General features: G+C 34.9%; 2 protein-coding genes across 2 annotated transcripts in view; both read left to right on the top strand.

Annotated features, from left to right (window-relative positions):
* LOC121377912 (TPR and ankyrin repeat-containing protein 1-like) overlaps nucleotides 1-15208 on the top strand; it is a 36880-nt gene extending 21672 nt beyond the window's left edge. Inside the window, exons 4-7 of the mRNA XM_041506008.1 lie at nucleotides 3177-3405; nucleotides 7002-8238; nucleotides 10112-10211; nucleotides 14943-15208. Of these exons, the coding sequence (XP_041361942.1) occupies nucleotides 3177-3405; nucleotides 7002-8238; nucleotides 10112-10211; nucleotides 14943-15208 (1832 nt within the window). The remainder of the gene's footprint in view (nucleotides 1-3176; nucleotides 3406-7001; nucleotides 8239-10111; nucleotides 10212-14942) is intronic.
* A 4382-nt stretch (nucleotides 15209-19590) lies between these two features.
* Nucleotides 19591-22545, top strand: part of LOC121377913 (TPR and ankyrin repeat-containing protein 1-like) — a 54465-nt gene continuing 51510 nt past the window's right edge. The window contains exons 1-2 of the mRNA XM_041506009.1: nucleotides 19591-19603; nucleotides 21584-21726. Coding sequence (XP_041361943.1) covers nucleotides 19591-19603; nucleotides 21584-21726 — 156 coding nt within the window. The remainder of the gene's footprint in view (nucleotides 19604-21583; nucleotides 21727-22545) is intronic.

The following is a 22545-nucleotide window of genomic DNA, read 5'->3' on the forward strand; positions in this document are numbered from 1 at the left end:
AAAATCCCCAACTCAACAACAATCTACTGTAAACGAAATAATCAATATACATGTAGAAATATATTTTTATCTTTCCTTTAGATAATTTGTCTGATTCAGAAGAAGCGGATAACGAACGTGACAGTGCATGCACAGTTTTGTCAAATTCAGGTGTATAATTTGGAATTTTTCCTATTAAACGATGAACTGGCGATTTTGCCTATTTTTATCAAACGTCTCCCCTTTCTTCTGGGAAGAGAGAAGTCACTTCTTCTAATTTTTCATTTCTAGATTAAGGTCTGTAAATATATATCCTAACAAAATACATAAAACATACAAAAGTTTTTCACGAGGAACTCACTTTGTTTTTTGCAATTAAACAGCTATTTGAAATTTTAAAAAAACATTGGGCCAAACAATATGCAATTTTGATCTATCATCCTTGAATTTATCACATACAAATAAAGAGTAGACGTCATCTCCAATATTGTGCTCAGAGAATTATGTATATATATCATTATGCCAGTACTGTATCAACTGATCTAAGGCAAGGCTTAACAGTCTGTCTCAGACAGCTCTAGTATGAGCAGTTCCGGTGGCTCACATGTACAGGTAATTCAGTCCCAAATTCATAAAATATCTCTCTCACGTTTGGTATCTATTTATGATTGGTTCCATATTGAATACAATCATAATACATTGTTGTTGTTTGGTGTGGGGTTTTTGTTATTCAGAAATAGATGCAGGTGATTCTAGATGCTTTTCTTTGGGTCCAATTAAAGTTTTTCCAATAGAATTATCTACAATGGGAGGAGGGTCAAATTTATTTAAGAATTTTTTTCTAAAATTTTTTTATTCATATCGGTTTGTAACGTGTTAGCGTTCGGGTGTACCTTTTAGCTTGACTGAATGGAATTTCGTTTTTTTACATGCTTTTGGGTGAGCTGATTTAAAATGTAAATATAGGAATGCGTTTGTTGTTTTGTATGAACAGTTGTTGAAAAAGACCCACTATCTATTTTAATATCAACATCGAAAAATGTCACATTTTCCAGGAATATGTGTGCGTAAATTTGATGGTCGGGTGTTGTTCATTGGCAGACTGAAATTAATTTATTTAGATCTTGCCCAGAATGGTCCCAAATAAAGAATTTGTCATCTGTATATCTAAGCCAAAGTAGCGGCGATCTAACACATTTGCTTAGTAAGACCTTTTCTAAACAACCCATATATAAATTAACATAACTAGGGGCCATTCTTGTACCCATTGCAATGCCTTGTATTTGGATAACGTTTCCACCATTAAATTGAAAATTATTTGATTCTAATATTGTTGCAACTAGTTTACTAATTGTTTTAATGGGTATGTCGGAGTTGTAATTATCAGCAGTAAGTGTTCTTTCTATTGCTTCAATTCCTTCGTTGTGAGGAATGTTTGTGTATAAAGATGACACGTCCTTAGTTATAAGGAATGTTTCTTTGAATATGATTGGTATATTATGCAATTGTATAAGAAAGTATAATGTGTCACATACATATGAGTCTAATTTTTCCATATGTGGCTTCAGAATGTCATCCGTGAGACACGAGACACGCTCTGTTGGTGAATTATATCAGGATATGATTGGGCGTCCTTGATGTCCAGGAGGGAGATCTTTATTAACAGTTTTATGTAGTTTAGGTAAAATATATAACTGTGGAGCCTCACGCTCCTCGTACTTTAAACACTTAAATACCTCCTCGGTAATTTCTTGATGAATGCACATTTGATGTATTATTTTACTATCATTTTTGTGGTTGAGTCTATTTCTTGTGGGGTATTTTTTTTATTTTTTTTTTTTTTTTTGTAAACGTTTGTGTGATAGCTGTCTGTTGACTTCTGTGATGTAATTGTCTTTGTCCATAATTACAAAAGTGGAACTTTCGTCATCGTTTTTGTGACTATTGAAATGAAAATATTTTGTTATACATTAGCAGAATTTTAGTTAGTTCAAGCGGGGTTGATATTTGGTTAAAAATAGTGGTTGAAGTTTGGTTGAAGTTTCTCTGACTAACTCTTGAATTGCTTCATATTTAGTAAGTTACAATATTTCAACTGTATACCTACATGAATATGACCCTACGGCAAGGTCAAGGTCATTTAGAATTTGGTTTTTCATATTGCATGCACTTAACTGAATTATTTAATGAATTACTTTCACATTCGGTAGAGATGTTCACCAAGTGATAATGTTACAACGATATACTCCCAGCTGCATGAATATGACCCTGGGGCAAGGTCTAGGTCATTTAGTATTTGGATAAATTTGATTAATTTTTCCTATTGCATGCACTTAACTCTCAGTTATTTAATAAATTACTTTCACATTCGGTAAGGATGTTCAACAAGTGATCATTTCACAGCATACTCCCAGCTCCATGCATGTTACAGTTTGGTTACAATTTTGTTTTATTTACCTTTAACTCTCAATTATGTAACATCTATGTTGTCTGACGCCATATAGCCGTAAATAAAATGTGTTGAGTGCGTCGTTAAATAAAAGATTTCTTTCTTTCTTTCTCAATTATGTAATGGATAACTTTTATATTTGATATGGATGGTTATCACATCATAGTGCACACCCCATGTGAAGGTCAATGCCATTTAAAAGCTAATATACAATTTAGTAAAATGTTCTCTGTCTTTAGCACTTAAGTCCTTTTATGGATTGCTTTTAATACTTGGTATACTGCATATCTCTGTGTCCATAAATGTGATAATACAGAAAGTATAAATACGTTAAATACAGCGGCAGATACACGCATGATGTAACCTGCCTCGGTGGTGTCGTGGTTACGCCATCGGACATAAGTCTGATAGGTATAGGGTTCACAGCCCGGTACTGGCTCCCACCCAGACCGAGTTTTAACGACTCAATGGGTAGGTGTAAGACCACTACACTCTCTTCTCTCTCACTAACCACTAACCAACTAACAAGTAACCCACTGTCCTGGTCATACAGCCCAGAAAGCTGAGGTGTGTGCCCAGGACAGTGTGTTTGAACCGTAATTGGATATAAGCATTGAAATAAGTTGAAATGATATCAGTTGATAAGATTACAATGTATGCATACTGTGACATTACAATTACCTTATTTCCTCTGATAAGCTTCATGTAGAGTGCCTGAAACTGTTCTTTCAATCTATATTATTATTAGTAGTAGATTCGGACGTTTTGAGTGAAGTGCCATCAACAAGTACAGGCTGCAAAGAAATGGATGGTGACGAAATTAAAGATGCTGTGGTTTTCGATCACCTGCACCAGGTGTTTGTCACAAAGAATACCTTTCTATGCAGTGAGATTCACAAGAACTTCAGCGATCTCTGCCATGCATCGGACATCGCAGAAGAACATGTTAAGAAGGAAAATGACATCTTGCCAAATAGGTACTTTACATAAGCTTATTCTTCTAACTTGGTACATACCATCCTCAGTTGTGGAATTTTAATGGGACTTCTTCCTCTAAATACAGTGCAGATTATTTTTGTTAGTTTCGTCTTCCTCTAAATACAGTGCAGATTATTTTTGTTCGTTTCTTCTTCCTCTAAATACAGTGCACATTATTTTTGTCAGTTTCTTCTTCCTCTAAATACATTGCACATTATTTTTGTTCGTTTCATGCTTGAACTATTTTTGTTATGCATGTGCTGGTTCACATTATAAAAGTGGCAGCCAACACCAGCTCTCCTTATATAAACAGGGCACCTGACAGTCATTCATTGTTGCATACCCTCACAATTCTGTCGAAACTTCATTTGGACTTGTGCAGAGATATGCTACTGACCGGCCTCGGTGGTGTCGTAGTTAGGCCATTGGTCTACAGGCGGGTAGGCACTGGGTTCGGATCCCAGTCGAGGAATGAGATTTTTAATCCAGATACCGACTCCAAACCCTGAGTGAGTGCTCCGCAAGGCTCAATGGGTAGGTGTGAACCACTTGCACTGACCAGTGATCCATAACTGGTTCAACAAAGGCCATGGTTTGTGCTATCCTGCCTGTGAGAAGCGCAAATAAAAGATCCCTTGCTGCCTGTCGTAAAAGAGTAGCCTATGTGGCGACAGCGGGTTTCCTCTAAAAACCAGTGTCAGAATGACCATATGTTTGATGTCCAATAGCTGATGATAAGATACAAAAAATCAATGTGCTCTAGTGGCGTCGTTAAATAAACAAACTTTATTTTATTTAGATATGCTACTGAATATGAGTTTGGCAGATTTGTAATTGTCGTAAATGTTTTAAACACTTAAAATTTCATATTGTCTAGTTGTATTAATGGTGAGTAGATTAACGTATCTTCAATCTTCACAGAAAAATACTAATTTAAGGCTGATAGTTAATGGCTTTATACAGCTTCGTGGGTAGAATTCTTTTTTGTGGTTGATATTATCAAATACGAATAGTAATCATAACTTTAAAGCATGTATTGAACCTAGTTTCTGAGGTACATTTGTATATACATTTCCTGTTGTGCATAAAATGCATTTAGAATTACTACAATTTAAGACGAAAACAACAAGGAATATATTGAAATTTTGAAAACTATAAATTAAGCAATGTGTTCTAAGTTTTAGAAAAGCTGTAATAGACAAACTTATTATATATTGCCTACTAATCAAGAGTCGGCACCTTTAGAGTTTAACAGTTTATAGGTAATTCCATGTCAACACTACAAAAAATAGGAACATTGAACCCTACACACTTCGAATTTGCCGCAAATTAGTGTATAAAGTAATTTTTGCTGAAAATGATAATATTTAAATGGTTTCCGAGATATGGCTCATTCATTTTTTTTAGCAATTTTGGCAAAAATGTGCATGATGACCAATTTTCAATGTTAAAAGTTTGTTTTGTTTAATGACACCACTAGAGCACATTGATTTATTAATTGGTTATTGGATGTCAGACAGTCTTAGAGAGGAAACTCGCTACATTTTCCCATTAGTAGCAACTGATCTTTTATTTGCACTATTCCACAGATATGATAGCACATATATCACGACCTTAGATGTACCAGTTATATTAGACTGACTGAGACGAGAAATAGGTCAATGGTCCCACTAACGGGCATCGATCTCAGACTGACCGCACATTAACTAATGTTCAATTTACCATAGTTTAGCAACCGTTTAGTAAAGCTTTCTGTGTCATAATGTTTTTACATGTATGGACCATTTTAAGAGTGATGACTGTTTGACCTTGAATTTGACCTTGTGAGTCACATGATCTTGCATGAAAAAAATTAGCCATTCATGTTTCAACGTAATATAAACAAAAATATTGGAGGTATAATATTTTTCATTAGCCTATAAGATTCACTGAAAATATGCATACATGATGCTAAAATGCATTGTGCATGTATGTAGTATACAGTAAAGATATGTTCATGATATATTATTTTATTCATGATGTATGTAGTATATAGTAAAGATATGTTCATGATATATTATTTTATTCATGATGTATGTAGTGTACAGTAAAGATATGTTCATGATATATTATTTTATTCATGATGTATGTAGTATACAGTAAAGATATGTTCATGATATATTATTTTAAGAGCCTGTAACCTGGTGCCAGTTTTAAAAATAAGTCAGTTCTTTTCTTTCATCAGTCACAACAAAGGCCAGGAAGTCGCTCAGCGGTTAAGCACTCACTTGATGCATGGTTTAACATCCATTAGCCGATGGTTAATAAATCAATGTACTCTACGGGTGTCGTTAAACAAACCAAACTTTTTTTTATCAGTCATAACAATGATTTATGAAGTCTTAACCTTTAGATTACTGGATTAATTTTGGACAAAACAAAAACCACGTTGAGTGGGCACAAGGTTATAATTTTTACTCACATATATTCAGTAGTCAGAATGTTAAGAAATGTTTTCAATGACACAACAAAAGCTAGTTTGCAATAATAACTTTTATGATTGTGGGTTTTCTATGTTTTGTTTTATTTGGTGTTGTTGCATTTAAAATCTTTATTTTGCAAAACATGTGATTCAGAGAATCTGGCTAACAATAATATACATAAATATATACTACTTAGTCAAATAGAAGATGGAAAAAAGTGCATTCAGTATTCTAAACCCTTCTTTCAAAGTGCAAAATAGATGTATGCATGTAAGTGAAACTACAGCTTTTAATGTTTGACACATAACCATTTAAAAGGATCATTGATAATTAACACTTTGAAAACTCAGTATAAGATTTGACAAATCATTGATCTGACCAATGAAAGAAAGAAATAGTATTGACTGTTTAAGTTGGTTAACTTTCATTTTAAAACTCAACAACAGGCTGAATAAGGTATCTTGGGGGTGTATTGAAACCAATTCGGAAGTTGGTTAAATTACTTTTGTTGCCATATTATTTATATCAATAAAAATATTATTATGTTTTTTTATATAATAAATCCAAATTTACCAATAACTCATAAATATTATTTTAACCATTTACAGTCATTTGTAAGATTGGAGAAGTTCTAACAAGCAGAATATTCCAAAACGCAGTATGCCAATTTTGTAAGCAAAACGTACATACTAATAAGACAGTGCTAATCTGTCCGAATTAGGTAGAAACATGTAGGGCTAAATGTTTTATGTACGATAATTTCAAGATCACGTGATCCACAATGTCAAAGTAAAGGTCAAAAAGGTCATCACTCTTCAAATCATTTGTATGTAAAAAAAAAAATAAAAAATTAAATGACAAAAATACCAATGTCGATAAGCGTAACAAAAATGGTTGCTGACCTATTGCCATTTGAATAAATGAGCTATATCTCTGGAACCCTTTATCTTATCAAGTTAAAGTATAAGCTTTTTCAGTGACAATAACCTCGTATGCAAAATGTTCAGGAATATCAAAAGGAGTGCATGGGGTTTAGCCCACTGGGTGATTTGACACAGTATGAACCCTTATGTTCATACACGGCTTGTGGTGCTTCTAGATTTTGTTTTTATATTATTATATTTTCTTGGCAGACTTCAAGATGTGAATGACTTTCTCTACCCACTGTTTCTGACATCCAGACAACTGCTCCTGATACTGGATGCATCACTGAATCCTCCGTACTTCTTTGATAGGAATGATGATGGAAGTCTGAAGGTTGTCATACAGGGCTGGGGTACCCAGGAGGATCTGTTTGGCTACACTCCACTTGACCACGACTCTGATGATGAGCATTCGGATGCTGATGATGATCAGGATGACATGCTGGATGAGCCCATGGCTGAATATGCTGCTGCAGCAGCAAAGAAACTGAAGATGGATCCTCGTCGAGAAGTAACGTATGATGTTTTTGCTAATGAGGTCTGGCCGAAGATTTGTGAAAAATTGTCAATCGTCTACCACCCAATGTTGGTATGGACTGAAATCATGTCCTTCATTCGAGGATCATTTGAGGCTCTCACAAAACCAAATGGAATCCTGGAGAAAGATGAGTATATAGAACTGGGACTCAAACGTGCACCCAATTTTAGTGGAGAGCGTGACAAGATTTATCAACTGTTCCTCGACTATAATCATTTTAAGAAACAGAATTTCCTGTTTGATGAGTCTGATCTGATTTATTCCATCTACAAGCGGTTGCGAAACCTCGAGGAACAACCATGGGTGCTGCATCAAATGTATGTCGATGAAACGCAGGACTTCACACAGGCAGAATTGGCAATTCTGATTCGAATCACACAAAATCCCAATGACATGTTTTTAACCGGTGACACGGCACAAAGCATCATGAGAGGAATTTCATTTCGTTTCAGTGATCTGAAGACACTCTTCTATTATGCCAAGAAGTCGCTGCATGCTGTGGGCAAAACCAAATCAGTTGAAGTTCCAAAGCAGGTGTACCAGCTGACACACAACTACCGGTCACATGCTGGTATTCTCACTCTTGCATCTGCCATCTTGGATCTGATGGTTGAATATTTTCCAGAGTCATTTGATCGTCTGAAGAAGGACCAAGGTTTATTTCCGGGACCTCAACCAGTTCTTCTTGAGTCCTGTAGTCCTGTAGACTTAGCCATTCTGTTGCAGGGAAACAAGCGTGAAACATCCCACATTGAGTTTGGTGCACACCAAGCCATTTTGGTTGTGAATGATGCAGCAAGAGACTCCATTCCTGAAGAGCTACAACTGGGCTTGATTCTGACTATCTATGAAGCAAAAGCCCTCGAATTTGATGATGTGTTGCTTTACAACTTCTTCAAGGATTCTTACGTATGTTATTTATTTATTTATTTTTTATTGAACTGGTTACCTTAGGTTTTATATAAAGGAAGCTTTTCAAATGGAAATTTAGAATTTGTACATTTCATTTTTTTTTTTTTTAACTATGCAAATGTAATCAAATTTAATCCCACAGAACCCATTGTGTATATAGTCATTATTATTATTATTATTTTTATTTTTTTATTATTATTATTATTATTATTATTATTATTAATATTATTATTTTTGGTTACGTTATTTATCAGTTTAATTATTAAATGCTTAGCGGACTCAGGTTACATGATATACACACTTTTTAAATCTGTATTAGTTTTTATACATATAATCTCTTGATAATAATTACTGTACAAATACTGCATGAAAATGTTCATCTGTTTACTGAATTGTCATAGGTATCCATATGATTTTGTTTTGTAACCCTGCCACTTCACCACTGTCATTAGGACAGATACAAAATGTAAACAGGGGTTCTCTGAATAATAAAACAAACAAACAGAACAAACTAATGAAATGGGGGAAATTCCTAGATCCAGTGACTGCCGTTTGTAAAATCTTCAGGAGCTGAAAAAAGCTCCCCTAAATTGTATTTGCGAGAGTCATTGCTCTCCTCAGAAATTAGCATAACTTAATTGTTAAAATGAAAATGTCACCAAACTGATACTAATATACAACAATACAATTAATATCTGTTCATGTTATTTCAGTCCTATTCACAAGTTTACCACTAATGATCATCAAACAAATATAATTTAATCTGTCATTTTGATTTTAACTGCTTATTATAATTAATTACTAACCATTCTCACTGATTAACTTGATGAACTATACTTGTCAAATAGTAAATGTACACGGCAAATTCGGCAAACCCTAATTGCCGCCCCTAACAACTTGCGGACATTTTGAAAGTAAAACCGATAGGTAAATATAACAGGGAGTTACTATATGTATAAATAAACATAGCAATATTTTTATTTTGACAATGGTCACAATTCACCAGATGTCGTTAGGACAGAAATAGGCCAAATGATCAGAATATAAATACATCCAATGAAAACAATTGGGGGAAGACACCACTGTTTTCTTTTTCTGAATGAAAACTTTTGATTTCTGAATTTCTCAAAAATAAAAAGTTATCAGTACAAATTTGTTAAGGGAAGCTTTTTTTTTTCGTGCCGGGAGATATGTTTTATGGGCGATATACAAACAGCAGTCACTAATATATACTCCGAAAGCCAAAAACTGTTTTGGAAATAACAATAACGTTCTATTTTTAAGTGCAAATTGTAACACCATTGGACAGAATAATAAATAAAACATCAGTATTCACTTGTAATGAACAATGTGGTCTGCTCGTGATATTTGAAATTATTATTTCTTGATTTATTGTTTGTCCTACATACATACGAAATGGATCTCCAACTACTAGAGACAGATTAAGTAACATAAGAATAATCGAAGCCCATGGACAGATGACATTGTTTACTATGTATCGCTGTTTAGTTAATGCACTGAGGAATGCTATTACAAATTGCACATAAAGACAGAATATTTTTGTTATTATTTCGAAAATAATTGTCCCTTTCTTTTTATGTCAAGGCAAAGTGTAATTATTGACAAAAACACTTAAAATGGAGTAACATACAGTGTATTAGATATTTCGTTATGATGATGTGATTTGAAGGGGATTCCAGCAACACAGGACCCGTGGCTAATACTATTTCCCAGACTTATTTTAAACACTTTTGTCTCCTACAAATCACACCCGCGTTTCTCATGTGGAAACACCTACATTGCCAATCAAATCATATGGATGAAAGCTCATTACTGTATAGTTTTGTTTTTGTTTTGTTTCTTATTACAGGCTTCCAAGGAGTGGCGAGTTGTGACTGCATTCCTGGAAAGGTTAACACAGAATATGGATACTACAGACCTTGGTGAAAATCTTGTGAAGCTTGACGAAGGTAAGTTTTGTTTTTTAATTATGAGAATGTTGCCTCATATTGAGAACATGTTAATAGAGCTGATGAAACTTGTCATTTCCACAACTTGTCTTAATGTCACTTGATTGGTTCTGGTTTTTAACTTTCATTCCCTATAGTTAATTGTGCAGCATTGCCTCCCCTCCATACAAGTAATGGAAAATACATACTCTGCTATAGTTTTATTAGATTTTTAAAAATGTATTAATTAAAAAAAACCTTTATATTGAAAAAACTTCAGTCTATCTTTTCCTGTATCATTAATTGGTTGAAAAACACGAACGCCCCCACCCCCCAAAAAACAACAACAACAAAACAAAAAAACAAAAACAAGAAGAAAAACAAAAAAACCCCAGTAAAAACACAAAACAAAACAAAAACCCCCACATATTTAGCCCAGATGTTCGATACGTTTATAAATTAATGGAATAAATTATTTCTTTTAAACTTAACCTGACCACAAGAATTAGCATATTCCTCCTATATAAGAAGACGGGTCCGGACATCCCATTTGTCCTTTTGGCTATAATCCTACAGGACATTCCAAATTCAATAGCACCATATTCTCTGATGGTTCTGGAAAAGACAATGAATGTTTTATACAAGAGAAGTTTAATATCCTTCAGATCATGCCCTGGTGTTAAATCGTGTCATGGACAGATTGAGGACGTGTACACAGTTGTTCAATTCAGAGATTGGCTAGTGTCACTAGATCTCAAGGATGCTTACCTTCATGTGCCCATCCATCCAGATCACCACAGATTCCTAAATTCATCTTCTACGGGATCCATTATGAATTATTTGTGCTATATCAATAACACCTTGGCGGTTTACCAGAATAATGACCCCAGTATCGAAGTTCCTTAATCAGAATGGTAACTCAGCGATTGGCTAATGAAGTGGCAGGATAAACTCAAAGTTACCTGTATGTATCAATTTCACCCTACTGGTCCTTTGGTTGCTCGGTTGGATCATCAGTCACGACGAACTCTATTTTATTGGAAATCTACTGTGAACGGACTTGGTTTTGTAAACGTTCCTATCAATAAATGGGAGACGAACAAGATGGCTGTCAACAAGATCCTTTCAGATCCAGTTATGTTTCACTATTGGCAGTTTGTTGGGGCTGCTAATATCAGCTCAAGATGACGTTGAAAGGCCGACACCAACTCCAATTTCCAGAATCCGTACATTCTGTTGATCATCAGTTTGTCAGACAATCTGGTGTAAAATGGGACTTAAATCGTGTGTTAAGAAACCTCGCTAGAATGCCTTATGTCTGTGACAAGAAAAGATAATGTTTTTGTTGGAATTTGTGACAGCTGCACTGAAACACACCACTTAGTGACATTCTAACGGGTTGTTATAGGGCCACTGACTCTATCTTCACTAATTAATATCTCAGGGATGTATCCACTGAAGACATTGACGGATTCAATCATTTTGGTCTAGTGATTGCAGCTCAAGCTATGGTTAATATAGGTCATCCTCGTCGACAATAGTTGTGCTGTCTGATTACGGGACTGCATCCTGAAACATCTTTCTAACTGACTGGAGAGGACTACACTGATTGGCAGTAGTTTCTACGTTTCGCACTTGTTTAGTGAGGGGTGCAGGCCTCCCAGACCTCCTATGTTTGCTTCTTTTTTTTTAATAGCATCCTATAAAACTCCTATATTGAGATTCATTTCCTATATTTGACTCAATTGCTTTGCAAAAATGCCGATGAATAAAATATGTTACTGAGTTATATTCGCAGTGAAAGGCATCCAGCCTGTCAGAAATTCAGAAGATGCTCTGAATGTGGGAGATCTGTATCAAGTGCCAATTAAGATCCTACTCACCTGATGAGGTGAGGAGAGGATGTATTACCGGATACAAGATGCACCAACTTTCAAAGTATCTTGGATATCGGCATGGACTGCTGGCAAGCCTTGGTATATATATTTGTTGAGGTAGTAGATGGTATCTTGTGTACATACGCAAGGTAAGAACATACCACTTTAAAAATCTGTGTAAAATGCCTATAATCATGATAATTGGTCCAAAGTTTCCTATAAAACTCCAATATTTGATCTCAAAATTCCTATAAAACTCCTATATTTTGGTATGCAAATTCCTATATTTCCTATATTTTAATAAGTGGCTGGGAGGCCTGGGGGTGTTTTGTCAGGTTGACATTATCTTTCTTTGTACTAGCATTTAAGCTATTTGTTGCCACCTTATCGGACTGATAGTTCTTGTATTTCGTTCTTATGTTGTCGGACGTTACTATATTATTGACTAACATGCTTTGCGTGGTGTTAGACCCGTGCATCCTGGTGGTGGTTTGGTTAACCGTGGCTCAAATGTTCCACATTGTTGGAACCATTCTGGTCTATGGGGAACATACGTTGGCATCTTTGGATCATGGAACACTCCTACTACTCTTCATTTATTGATGTCAGGTTAAGTTGAAAAGAAATGTAGAAAACTTGGAGTGTTTTCTCATTTATGAGTACTTAACCTGACCTCAATGGTTTATACCCTCCCTACCACCCCCACTTCCTTTCCTTCGCTCGATGCACCCAGGGGACAGACGGAAGTTTCAGTCTTGTGACCGGAACAGAAAACAGATGACTCATTGAACGATTTTTGGCTATCTCATTGGCTATTAGGGTGTTAGATCAGGTCAAGTCAGAGTGTTTAACATGCACAGGAGAAGAAAAGGTGGAGAGGGTTGGAGGGAGGATCGCCTGCACTGACAAGTGCAAGAGATCACCAGCAGCCTGACCAGAATCAGTAACAGGCGGAGGGTGGTTATGGGTGCTATGGAATTTGGAATGTTTCATGTGATTAATGCCCAATGGAAAGGGTGCACAGTTTTTAATGAAGGAAATTAGGCGAAATTTTGAATGGTCCGTCGAAAAAAAAAGAGGGAGCTACATATGTTAAGTACTCATAAAAAGAGAAAACAATCCAAGTTTTCTGTAATTTTGTTTTTAGAATACTAGTAGAGTAAAAGCAAACACAAAACAACAAAAACTGAGGTAATTAATTCGTAATGAAGCTACATATTCTAACACAACTGGCATATAAATCGGACGATATATGTACGCTGTCATGGGCAGCCACAATTTATCACGATGACAACATTCTGAGAACATGTTCGATATGCTGTCACTTAGCCTCATGTGTGGTGTTTTTGTTAACATGTTAATTCCGCATCTGCCATTATATTTAAACAACAATCTAAATAATTTTCAAAAAACAATTACTACCTTCAGACGAAAATGATGATATTATTATTATTTTATTATTATTTCATGTCATTTTAATTTAAACATTTCCTAAGCAATAATGAACACGACCCATCCCAAGTAAAGTCCTGCCAATAATCGATCGCAGCAGTCAATTTGATAATGTGTCTTGTCGCCTGCTCTTCTAGTCTGTGTTTCTAAAATGGCACAGGCAGATTCATCAGAAATAATTGTATCACAATCTGAGGTACACCATTTGTGTTTAGAAAATACTTTTATGGAACAACAAAATTGATAAACAAGACAAGATTGAAATGATTAATTTTTAAACACAATTTTAAACATTAAACTGCTTTAGAATATTGCACAATTCTGAAAATATATTATTAAAAGTTGAAAACTTACATTTTTGTAGATCTACCACATCAAGGTGATTTTTGTCCAAAATTAATCCAGGTTAATTCCTTTAAATAAGAGGTTGAAACACTGCTTCTCAAAAGTATGAGGTTGAAGCACTGCTTCACAAACGTAAAGTCCAATTATATTCATCCGTTTGAAACATAAATTAACAACAAATGAAAATATTCCTTTTTGGTGCATCCTGTATTATAATAAATCATGATCAAAATACAGACTACAATACTGATACATTTGCCAGTGAGTCGTGAGATTACGTCATACTGTTTCTTATTATAAGCGTTTTCGCTGAGTATTTTAAATAAGGATAATAGATAATTAGGTTTTTAATATCTGGGGGATTTATTAAAACAAAAAAACTCAGTAAAATATCTTACAAATACTCCTACAAAGGGTAGCATTAGAATAGGGATAATATCAACAGGGCTTCTAGATTACGGTAGCCCCACTCCCATGGATAGTGATATTCAATGTTACGTTAGTAAATAACTACTATTGGCATGCCCGACGGCTAGTGAAAACAAATCGTCAAATGTTGCAGTTTAAGTCTGTTTTGTAAATATGAATATCCAGCCCCCACCCCAAACCCCCAATGTTAGTGTATATCCCTCTTTAGGTGACATATCTTATTATTACTATTATTTAGTAAAATTGTATTAAAGTAGGACTGGTGAATTTTTAATTTTGGCTGGTAATTTTTTAAATCACTGATCCCATGGCTAGTGGATTTTATAAAAATTCTAGAAGCCCTGTATCAATGTGTTTTGTTCTTAATTATAAGGATTATAAGAATATTTGGATTTGGGGACTCGACTTACTCTCGTTTCAGATGATTTCAGTAATAAATAGTTACCGATTGCTTAGTAAAAAGAGTAAAGGTTATTCATGAATAATTAACGATGTTTTTGGAAGTGATTTTTTTTTATTTTTTTTTATTTTTTTTTATTATTATTATTTTTTTTTTTGGGGGGGGGGGGATATAGGACAATATTGTCTTAAATTATGTATATTACGGATAATATATATATATATATATTTTTAAACAAATTAATTTTAGAGGTTTTGAAACAGCCTTCCCGACCTCGACCTTTGACATTCAATCCGAACCAACATAAAGTGTTGAACTCTGAACTGAAGCACCTGTACACGGCACTGACGCGCGCTCGCGTCAACGTGTGGATCTTTGACGAGAGTGAGGAGAAACGAGCGCCCATGTTTGAGTATTTCAAAGCCAGACATCTTGTGCGGGTTGTTTCATCATACAGTAAAGAAGAATCAGGTACACTTCATGTTCTCACTGTAAAGCATGACAGGGTCTTTTGATTTGCATATTTCCAGATACCTTTATTCATACATCCGATAGTAAAGACTTGTCTTAGGAAAACATGGATAGATTGGAGTGGATTATCTGCAGTCACAGAAAAATCAACAGAATTCAGTAACTGAAAAACTAAATTCTTGATATCCGTAGACTTTTTTCCTTAAATTTCTGAAAGGTTTTGTCTTTTCTTCATGATAACATGAAAATTAATGTACTGAAACTTTATTTCTGCCTAAACATAACACACATTTGTTTCATTCTGATATTTAATTAGTTTTACACATACATATAAAACCTTAAAATTGTGTGCAAAACAGCGTGTATGTATTTGTAGCGATAAGTACTGTAGTTTGTTCACTGTCCAAATGTCTTCAAAATATTGCTCAGTAAACACTCATAATATGCAAAATGAAGACAAGTAGAACCCAACTCTAATGTGTGAGAGAAGTTAAGGTGGAAAATGTTAGAGATGGTAACAGACTCATTAATTTCACCACACATTTATGTTTGTAAAAATTACCTTAAAAAAAGAACAATACACTTTGAATTTTTGAAGTTTTATATAACTTAATGTTACGAAAAGACCAATTAGTCAACAATAGCCACGGTCTGGTTATATTGAAAAGAATTAATTCTATTGTTCCTCCAAAATACTGTCTTTTAACAAGTCTAAGTTACTGATGATTTCAAAACCATGATCCAATACCCACCTTACATTGTTGGATTTTAGGAAACTAGTTCTCAGATCACCACAAAATCCTTGTATTACTATTGTTCTTCAAGAGTTTGCCACTTAATTCACTTGTTTTTTTCATGGTTTTATAATCACCATTCACAAACAGATGGATTTGTTGAAGCTTTGTACTTTATGCATTAAGCTTGAGTGAAATGTATACCTCAATCCATCAATGTGTAACTGTTGTGTAACAAACCTGTGAAATATGGCAGTTGCCTTTCTTGTTTCATTTTACTTTTAATAATTAAAAATAGTCTAATTAATAGCCAGTTTTTAACTGTTGTCAGGATCGTACTAGTAAACATGTATATGTATTTTGCTAATAAAAACCAGTATGTTGATTATCAGTCCTCAATTAAATTGTACCATTTGTGACACCCAATAGCCGATGTGTATTTCTGTGCTGGGGTATCGATAAACATTCATTCATCCATTCTAAATTCTTTTTTTGTATCTTAGTTCCATAAACATAATATTTTATGTTAATAATTAACCAGTTAAGAAAGTTAGATTTTTCGTTATTAATAATACCAAAGATGACATTATTATTATTGCGAATGCGAATGCGAATAATTTTAACATGCTCATATACCACTAGAGTTTCCAGCATGTCCGTCCCGGGGCCTGTCTCTGGATAGCCAGTGATTTGCTCTGGGACAGAACAAAATTAAGGGGACAATTTTGAAATTTACATCCAAAAATTAAATAGTGGGTCTTTAAAATGTTGATGCGCAACTCTAATTAATATAATTAATAAAGAAAATACTACTCTTTAAATTTGGTTGCTAGATTAGACTGGGCGGTCAAAATGAAATTAGATAACACGCCTGATTTGGGAGGGGGGGGGGGGGGTGAAAATGGACAGAATTTTGAAAATAGCAATTAGTAAAAGAAATTAGTAGGATTAAAATTAGAAAGAAAAAAGTTACAAGCCAAAAATAAAAAGAATTGACTGCTCGGTCGAATATTTATATAATTTGGAGCATTTTGGAAGGACAGTCCAAAAATAAATAAGAGAAAGAAGAGAGGATTGGACTATTTAATAATATTAAAAAAAAGAAAAAAAAGAAGTAATTTCGACATGAACTTTTGAACGAAGGTCTAAAAGTTTTTTAAGTCCGATCTATACGTCCACGTGAGTGGCCTCGTTAAGGCCGTTAAGTTGTTACGTCGGCGAGGCTGGAGTGTCCCGGAGGTTCGGCAGCAGATGTTGGCGTCGTAACAGGGTACTGACTACCGTACCGTAGTCGGGGCCGCAGACCGCTCGGATCATCTTATGTAGATTCCGGTTGTCCAACTTGTTCAAAAGTATGGCCTGTCTATAGGTCTGCTCCCTCCGGTGCGTCACGACTACGGTGTGGTGAGTACCGAACATCTTGCTGTGAAGTTCGTACTCGCTGCCGTCCTCCAGGGGTCTCCAGTCCGCGTTGAGGTAACTGCCACGGAGCTGGGTCGGGTCTGTAGTGTCCCCCTGTATGTACTGATGCAGGTGTTTCTTCAGTCCGCTCACTGCGACGGTCCACTCGGACTCTTCAGGGGGGGGGGGGGGGGGGGGGCGACTACCGGCGCTGATCTCTCGGTCTTGGCTGGCTGGTTGGTTGGTGATGTTGCCTTCCTCTTGCCAACGGCGGCTGATCGAGCCTGTGGCGTGGCGACTGGCTGTACCGGCGATACCGGCCAGTTCTGCCTGGGCCGCGTGATGGTCGGCGATGGAGGGTCGTAGTGGGGTGTCTCACACATCGCGGTGTTGAGTCGGTCCCTCTCGGTGGTCGACGGTTCCCGCAGGGCTGGTCTCGTCAACTCAGCCTGGGCTGGGGGCGGCGTCGCAGAAGGGACCGCCGCTGGCGGTTCAGCCGCCAGCTTTGGTCCCCCCCGTGCCATTCCTGGCGCGCTTTTCCTCTTCCTCCATCTCCTCTTCTTCGTCGGTACGATCGCGTCACCGTACACCAAAATCACGGAAGCCCGTGACCCAGTGTAGGAGACGCGATACTCCAAAAGTTTTCCATAACTGCATAAGAGTCCCCCCAGGTGGGGGTGGGGGGGGGGGGGGGGGCAACTCGAGAGTACAAGGCGACACGTCTGTTCTTATCGTGAATCAGTTCGGAAGTCCTATTATTATTGAAATTATTTATAATACCAGTCTGAGTCAATATCCAGTTTTGTACTGCAACCCATAAGTTGTGAACTTTATTGCATTTGACAAATAGATATGGTACGGGTTCTGGATGGTTGTTACCAAGGCTACACATATTTGACTCAGCATAGTGAATAATATATAAGAAAGTGTTCATAGCTAAGATTCGGTGAACTAGTCTGTATTGAAACCATATTAATGTTGAATCCTGAGTGCTCTGAAAAAGAAGTAAATAATATTTTGCCCATTCACTTGATGAAAAGATAAAACCTTGATTTATTTTTTTAAGCTTGCGATTTTCGAGTTACGGAATTAGAGTTTAATAAGTTTCCTTACATCCTCTTTGTCTTTTTAATGAAAGATTAAGTTTAAATGGAAGAATTGGGTTATTAACCATTTTAAATCTGTTATCTTTCAAATCATATAAACTATATATGTACGTTTTTACTGCATTTTTTAACGAAGCATAGCTAATAAAATTGGTGGATATATTGTTTTGTTTTTTATGAACTGATCATATTTTAAAATATCACCTTTTTCGTCAGTAAGGTCGTTTATAAAAACAATTCCTTTTTCAAAACAGTTTTTATATAGAAATGGCTTACGATCAATGAGTATTCTATCATTCAGCCAAATATTAATACATAAAATATCATCTACGGTTTGAGGATTATGTTCTTTCTCTATTTTTAGCCAGCTAAGTAGGGTATCTCTCCAAAATCTATTTGCAATATTTTTTTATTTTTTTTTGTTAAATAATAGTCTCCGTATTTTAATATCTCATTTGTTGTTATATCAGTAACCGAATTAAATAGGTTTACCCATTGTGAATTATTTATAAATAATCTTCGTAGCCATGAGCATTTTAAGGCAGTCATAAAATTGTTTAAATTTATAATTTTAAGACCTCCAGCTTTATAGTCTTGAGTTATTAAATCACGTTTTAATTTTTCAGGCTTATTTTATCATATAAATTTTTAAAATAACGTATTTAAGTTTTTAAGATCGTTTCTCCAGGATTAGGTAATGATATTAAAAGATGTGTTATTTTATGTATTATTAAAGTTTTAAGAACAGCTATTTTTCCTAAGACTGTTACTTTTCTAATAGACCACAGTTTCATGGAGTTTTGCATTTCTTTTATTTTAGATTCATAATTAACTGCAGTAATATTTTCCAAATCTACTGAAAAATTAATACAAAGTAAATTGAATTGTGTTGCACGCCAGTCCAATTTCCATCGTGTATGGTGGTAAACATTTTTAGAAATCTTTTTGCTCCCAATCCATATTATAGCTTTTGATTTTGAATAATTTATTTTTAGGCTTGAAATCTGTTCATAATAGTTTAATTCCATTAGTGTACTGCGAAGAGACTCGGTAGATCCATCTAGAATAAAACATGTGCCGTCAGCATATTGCGATATTAAATATTCTTCACCATCTATATTTATGCCTTTAATAGTTGGGTTATTTCTAATAATAATTGCAAGAATTTCAGCACATATAATAAAAATGTATGGCGATAGTGGGTCGCCTTGTCTGCATCCCCGTTTTAAAATGATTGGTTGAGATAGAAATCCATTTTGTATTACTCTTGACATAGAATTATTATAAAACGTTTTGATCCAATCTTTTATTGATGATTAAAATTGAAAGTAACAAGTGTTTTGTCAATAAATGACCATGATAATGAATCAAATGCTTTTTCGAAGTCTATAAGAAGTAGTAATCCAGGAATATTATTCAGTTCGGTACATAGCATAATATCATATATTAGTCTTATATTTTCTCCAATATATCTTCCTTTTACAAAACCAGTTTGGTCATTATCTATTATTTTGTCCAAAGTTTGCTTTATTTCTGTTAGTGATGCACCCTGAAGCCATTTTATAAATGCAATTTAGTAGAGTTATAGGTATCTAGTTTTTAAGAAATTCCTTTGGTGTATTTACTTTCGGAATACATGTAATTATACCTAATTTTTGTACATTTGACATTTCTGTAATAGAATAACTATAGTTGGTGGCCCTGGTTATAAAATGTCCTAAATCAATCCAAAACATTTTGAAAAATTCAGCTGAGAATCCATCTGAGCCTGGACTTTTATCATTTTTCATGGTTTTAAGATATGACAGTATTTCTGAATAAGACAATCCGCCTTCTAATCTATTAGCTTCTTCATCAGTTACTTTATTAAATTTTAAATTAGACATTTTTTTCAGATATATCATTATCACTTTACCCAAGTGGCACAGAATAAAGTTTTTCATAGAAATTTCTTGTTTGTTTCAAAATTTCTTCCTGTTTTCTAATTTCATTTCCATTATCTAATTGAATTCTTGAAATTAGTTTGCTAGAATAATTCCTAGATTCCATATTACAAAAATATTTTGATGGCTTTTCTCCTTCCTCTATCCATTTTGCCCGTGATCGAATGCAATGGCCTTTGAGTTTCTCTTTTCTTAATTCCATTAGTTCTTCTTTTTTATCTTCAATTTGTTTTGTACCTTCAATGTTTTCATTTTGTTCTAGCATTTTAATTTCCTCACATAGTTTAACTTCTAATTCGTTTCTTGTTTTATTTTAAAAGCCGAATATGAAATTGTCTTTCCTCTAATTTGCATAAGTAATGTTTCAAGAAATAGTTGGTTATTTATTATAAATTGAATTTCGTTATCCGCAATTGATTTTAAGTTTTTAACATTATAAATTGGCACTGCATACTGACATTTTATTTCCCAAATGGTTTCTTTAATTATTTTGACGTATTCCTTACAAGTTAATAACGAATTGTTAAATTTCCATAGTCCCCTACCTTTTTTAATTTGATTAAATTTAATATGTAAAACTACACCAGAATGATCGGAACGATAGCAATTTTCAATTTTTACCTTTTCAACAAATGACATTAAATGATTAGTTATAAGAAAAAAAATCTAATCGAGCTTGTTTAGGATGAGTTGAATAAATAAAACTTTGGTGTTTGAAAATTATTTGTGAACGGGATTAAAATACAAAGTTATAGCGATGTTCAGAACGGTGTGTAAAGTAGTTTTCATCGTTTGTATACATGTATATTAACATCATCAAAAATAAAAGGCTTTTAGAGAAAAAACAAATGGCTGGGTACGTAATAAATAGAATAACAAACACAATTCCCATTGTCAAATGTATGTCCCTCATGGAATAATTTTCATTTGTCTCTGGACATAAATTTGATAATAACTGGTACAGAGTTTGTTAATCTATGTATTTTCGTTTATTATATATTTCGTTTATTTGTATATAGCTTTATTATATATCATTACAGATCAAGTGTTCATTGCCATTTCCACATTTTTCATAGATTTATGGTCTTTGAACTTACAGATAAAAAAATTTGTTGGGACAGGTAGTGGACATGCATTGCTTTAGCAGTACCCAATACTCTCTCAGAATGCTTGTTAAAACTATTGTCATAAGATTATCAACAATACAAAATATCTAATTGTGTTTTGTGTTTAAGGCTTTGTCGAGACGTCTAGTGCTGCGGACTGGGAGAAACGTGGAGATGACATAATGAAACGCTGCCTCTACGATGTAGCTGCTAAATGCTATAAAATGGCTGGCCATGAAAGAAAAGAACAGATTGCAACTGCATCCAGTCAGGTAAATGGGGCGGGACGTAGCTCAGTGGTACAGCGCTTGACTGATGCGCGATCGAACTAGGATAAATTCCCATCGGTGAGCCCATTGGACTATTTCTCGATCCAGCCAGTGCTCCATAACTGGTGTAACAAAGTCTGTGGTATGTACTATCCTATCTGTGGGACGGTGCATATAATATATAATATATATAATGGCACGCTTTTTTATTTGTTGGATTAAAAATTTCCAGTGGAGGGGCTGAAGAATACAAATTATAAGAAAACATTTGGAATTTCTTTATCTTTTTAATCGAATACACCTACAGAGGGGTCGAAAAAAATAAAATGTTTTATGACTAAATCAAGCATATAAGATAAAACGCTGATAGAGGGACGGGTGAGGTGAGCTCCCAATTTCATCACATTAATTATTTCTTATCTCCATTACCTGTCCGTAAAACACCACTCCACACAACCTTGTTATGGCATATAAATACACATATGGCGTATAAAGTTTGTTTGTGTTGTTTAACGACACCACTAGAGCACATTGATTTATTAATCATCGGCTATTGGATGTCAAACATTTGTTAATGTTTGGCATATGGTCTTAGAGTGGAAGCCCACTACCTTTGTTCTATTAGTAGCAAGGACTCTTTTATATGCACCACCCCACATACAGGATAGCACATACCATGGCCTTTGATATACCAGTCGTGGTGCACTGGCGGAGACGAGAAATAGCCCAATGGTCCCACCGACCGGAATCGATCCCACACTGACTGTGCACCAAGTAAGCTCTTTACCACTGGGCTACGTCCCACCCCTATATGGCTTATAA

This window comes from Gigantopelta aegis, chromosome 7 (genome assembly GCF_016097555.1).
Source record: "Gigantopelta aegis isolate Gae_Host chromosome 7, Gae_host_genome, whole genome shotgun sequence".
Taxonomy (NCBI): domain Eukaryota; kingdom Metazoa; phylum Mollusca; class Gastropoda; order Neomphalida; family Peltospiridae; genus Gigantopelta; species Gigantopelta aegis.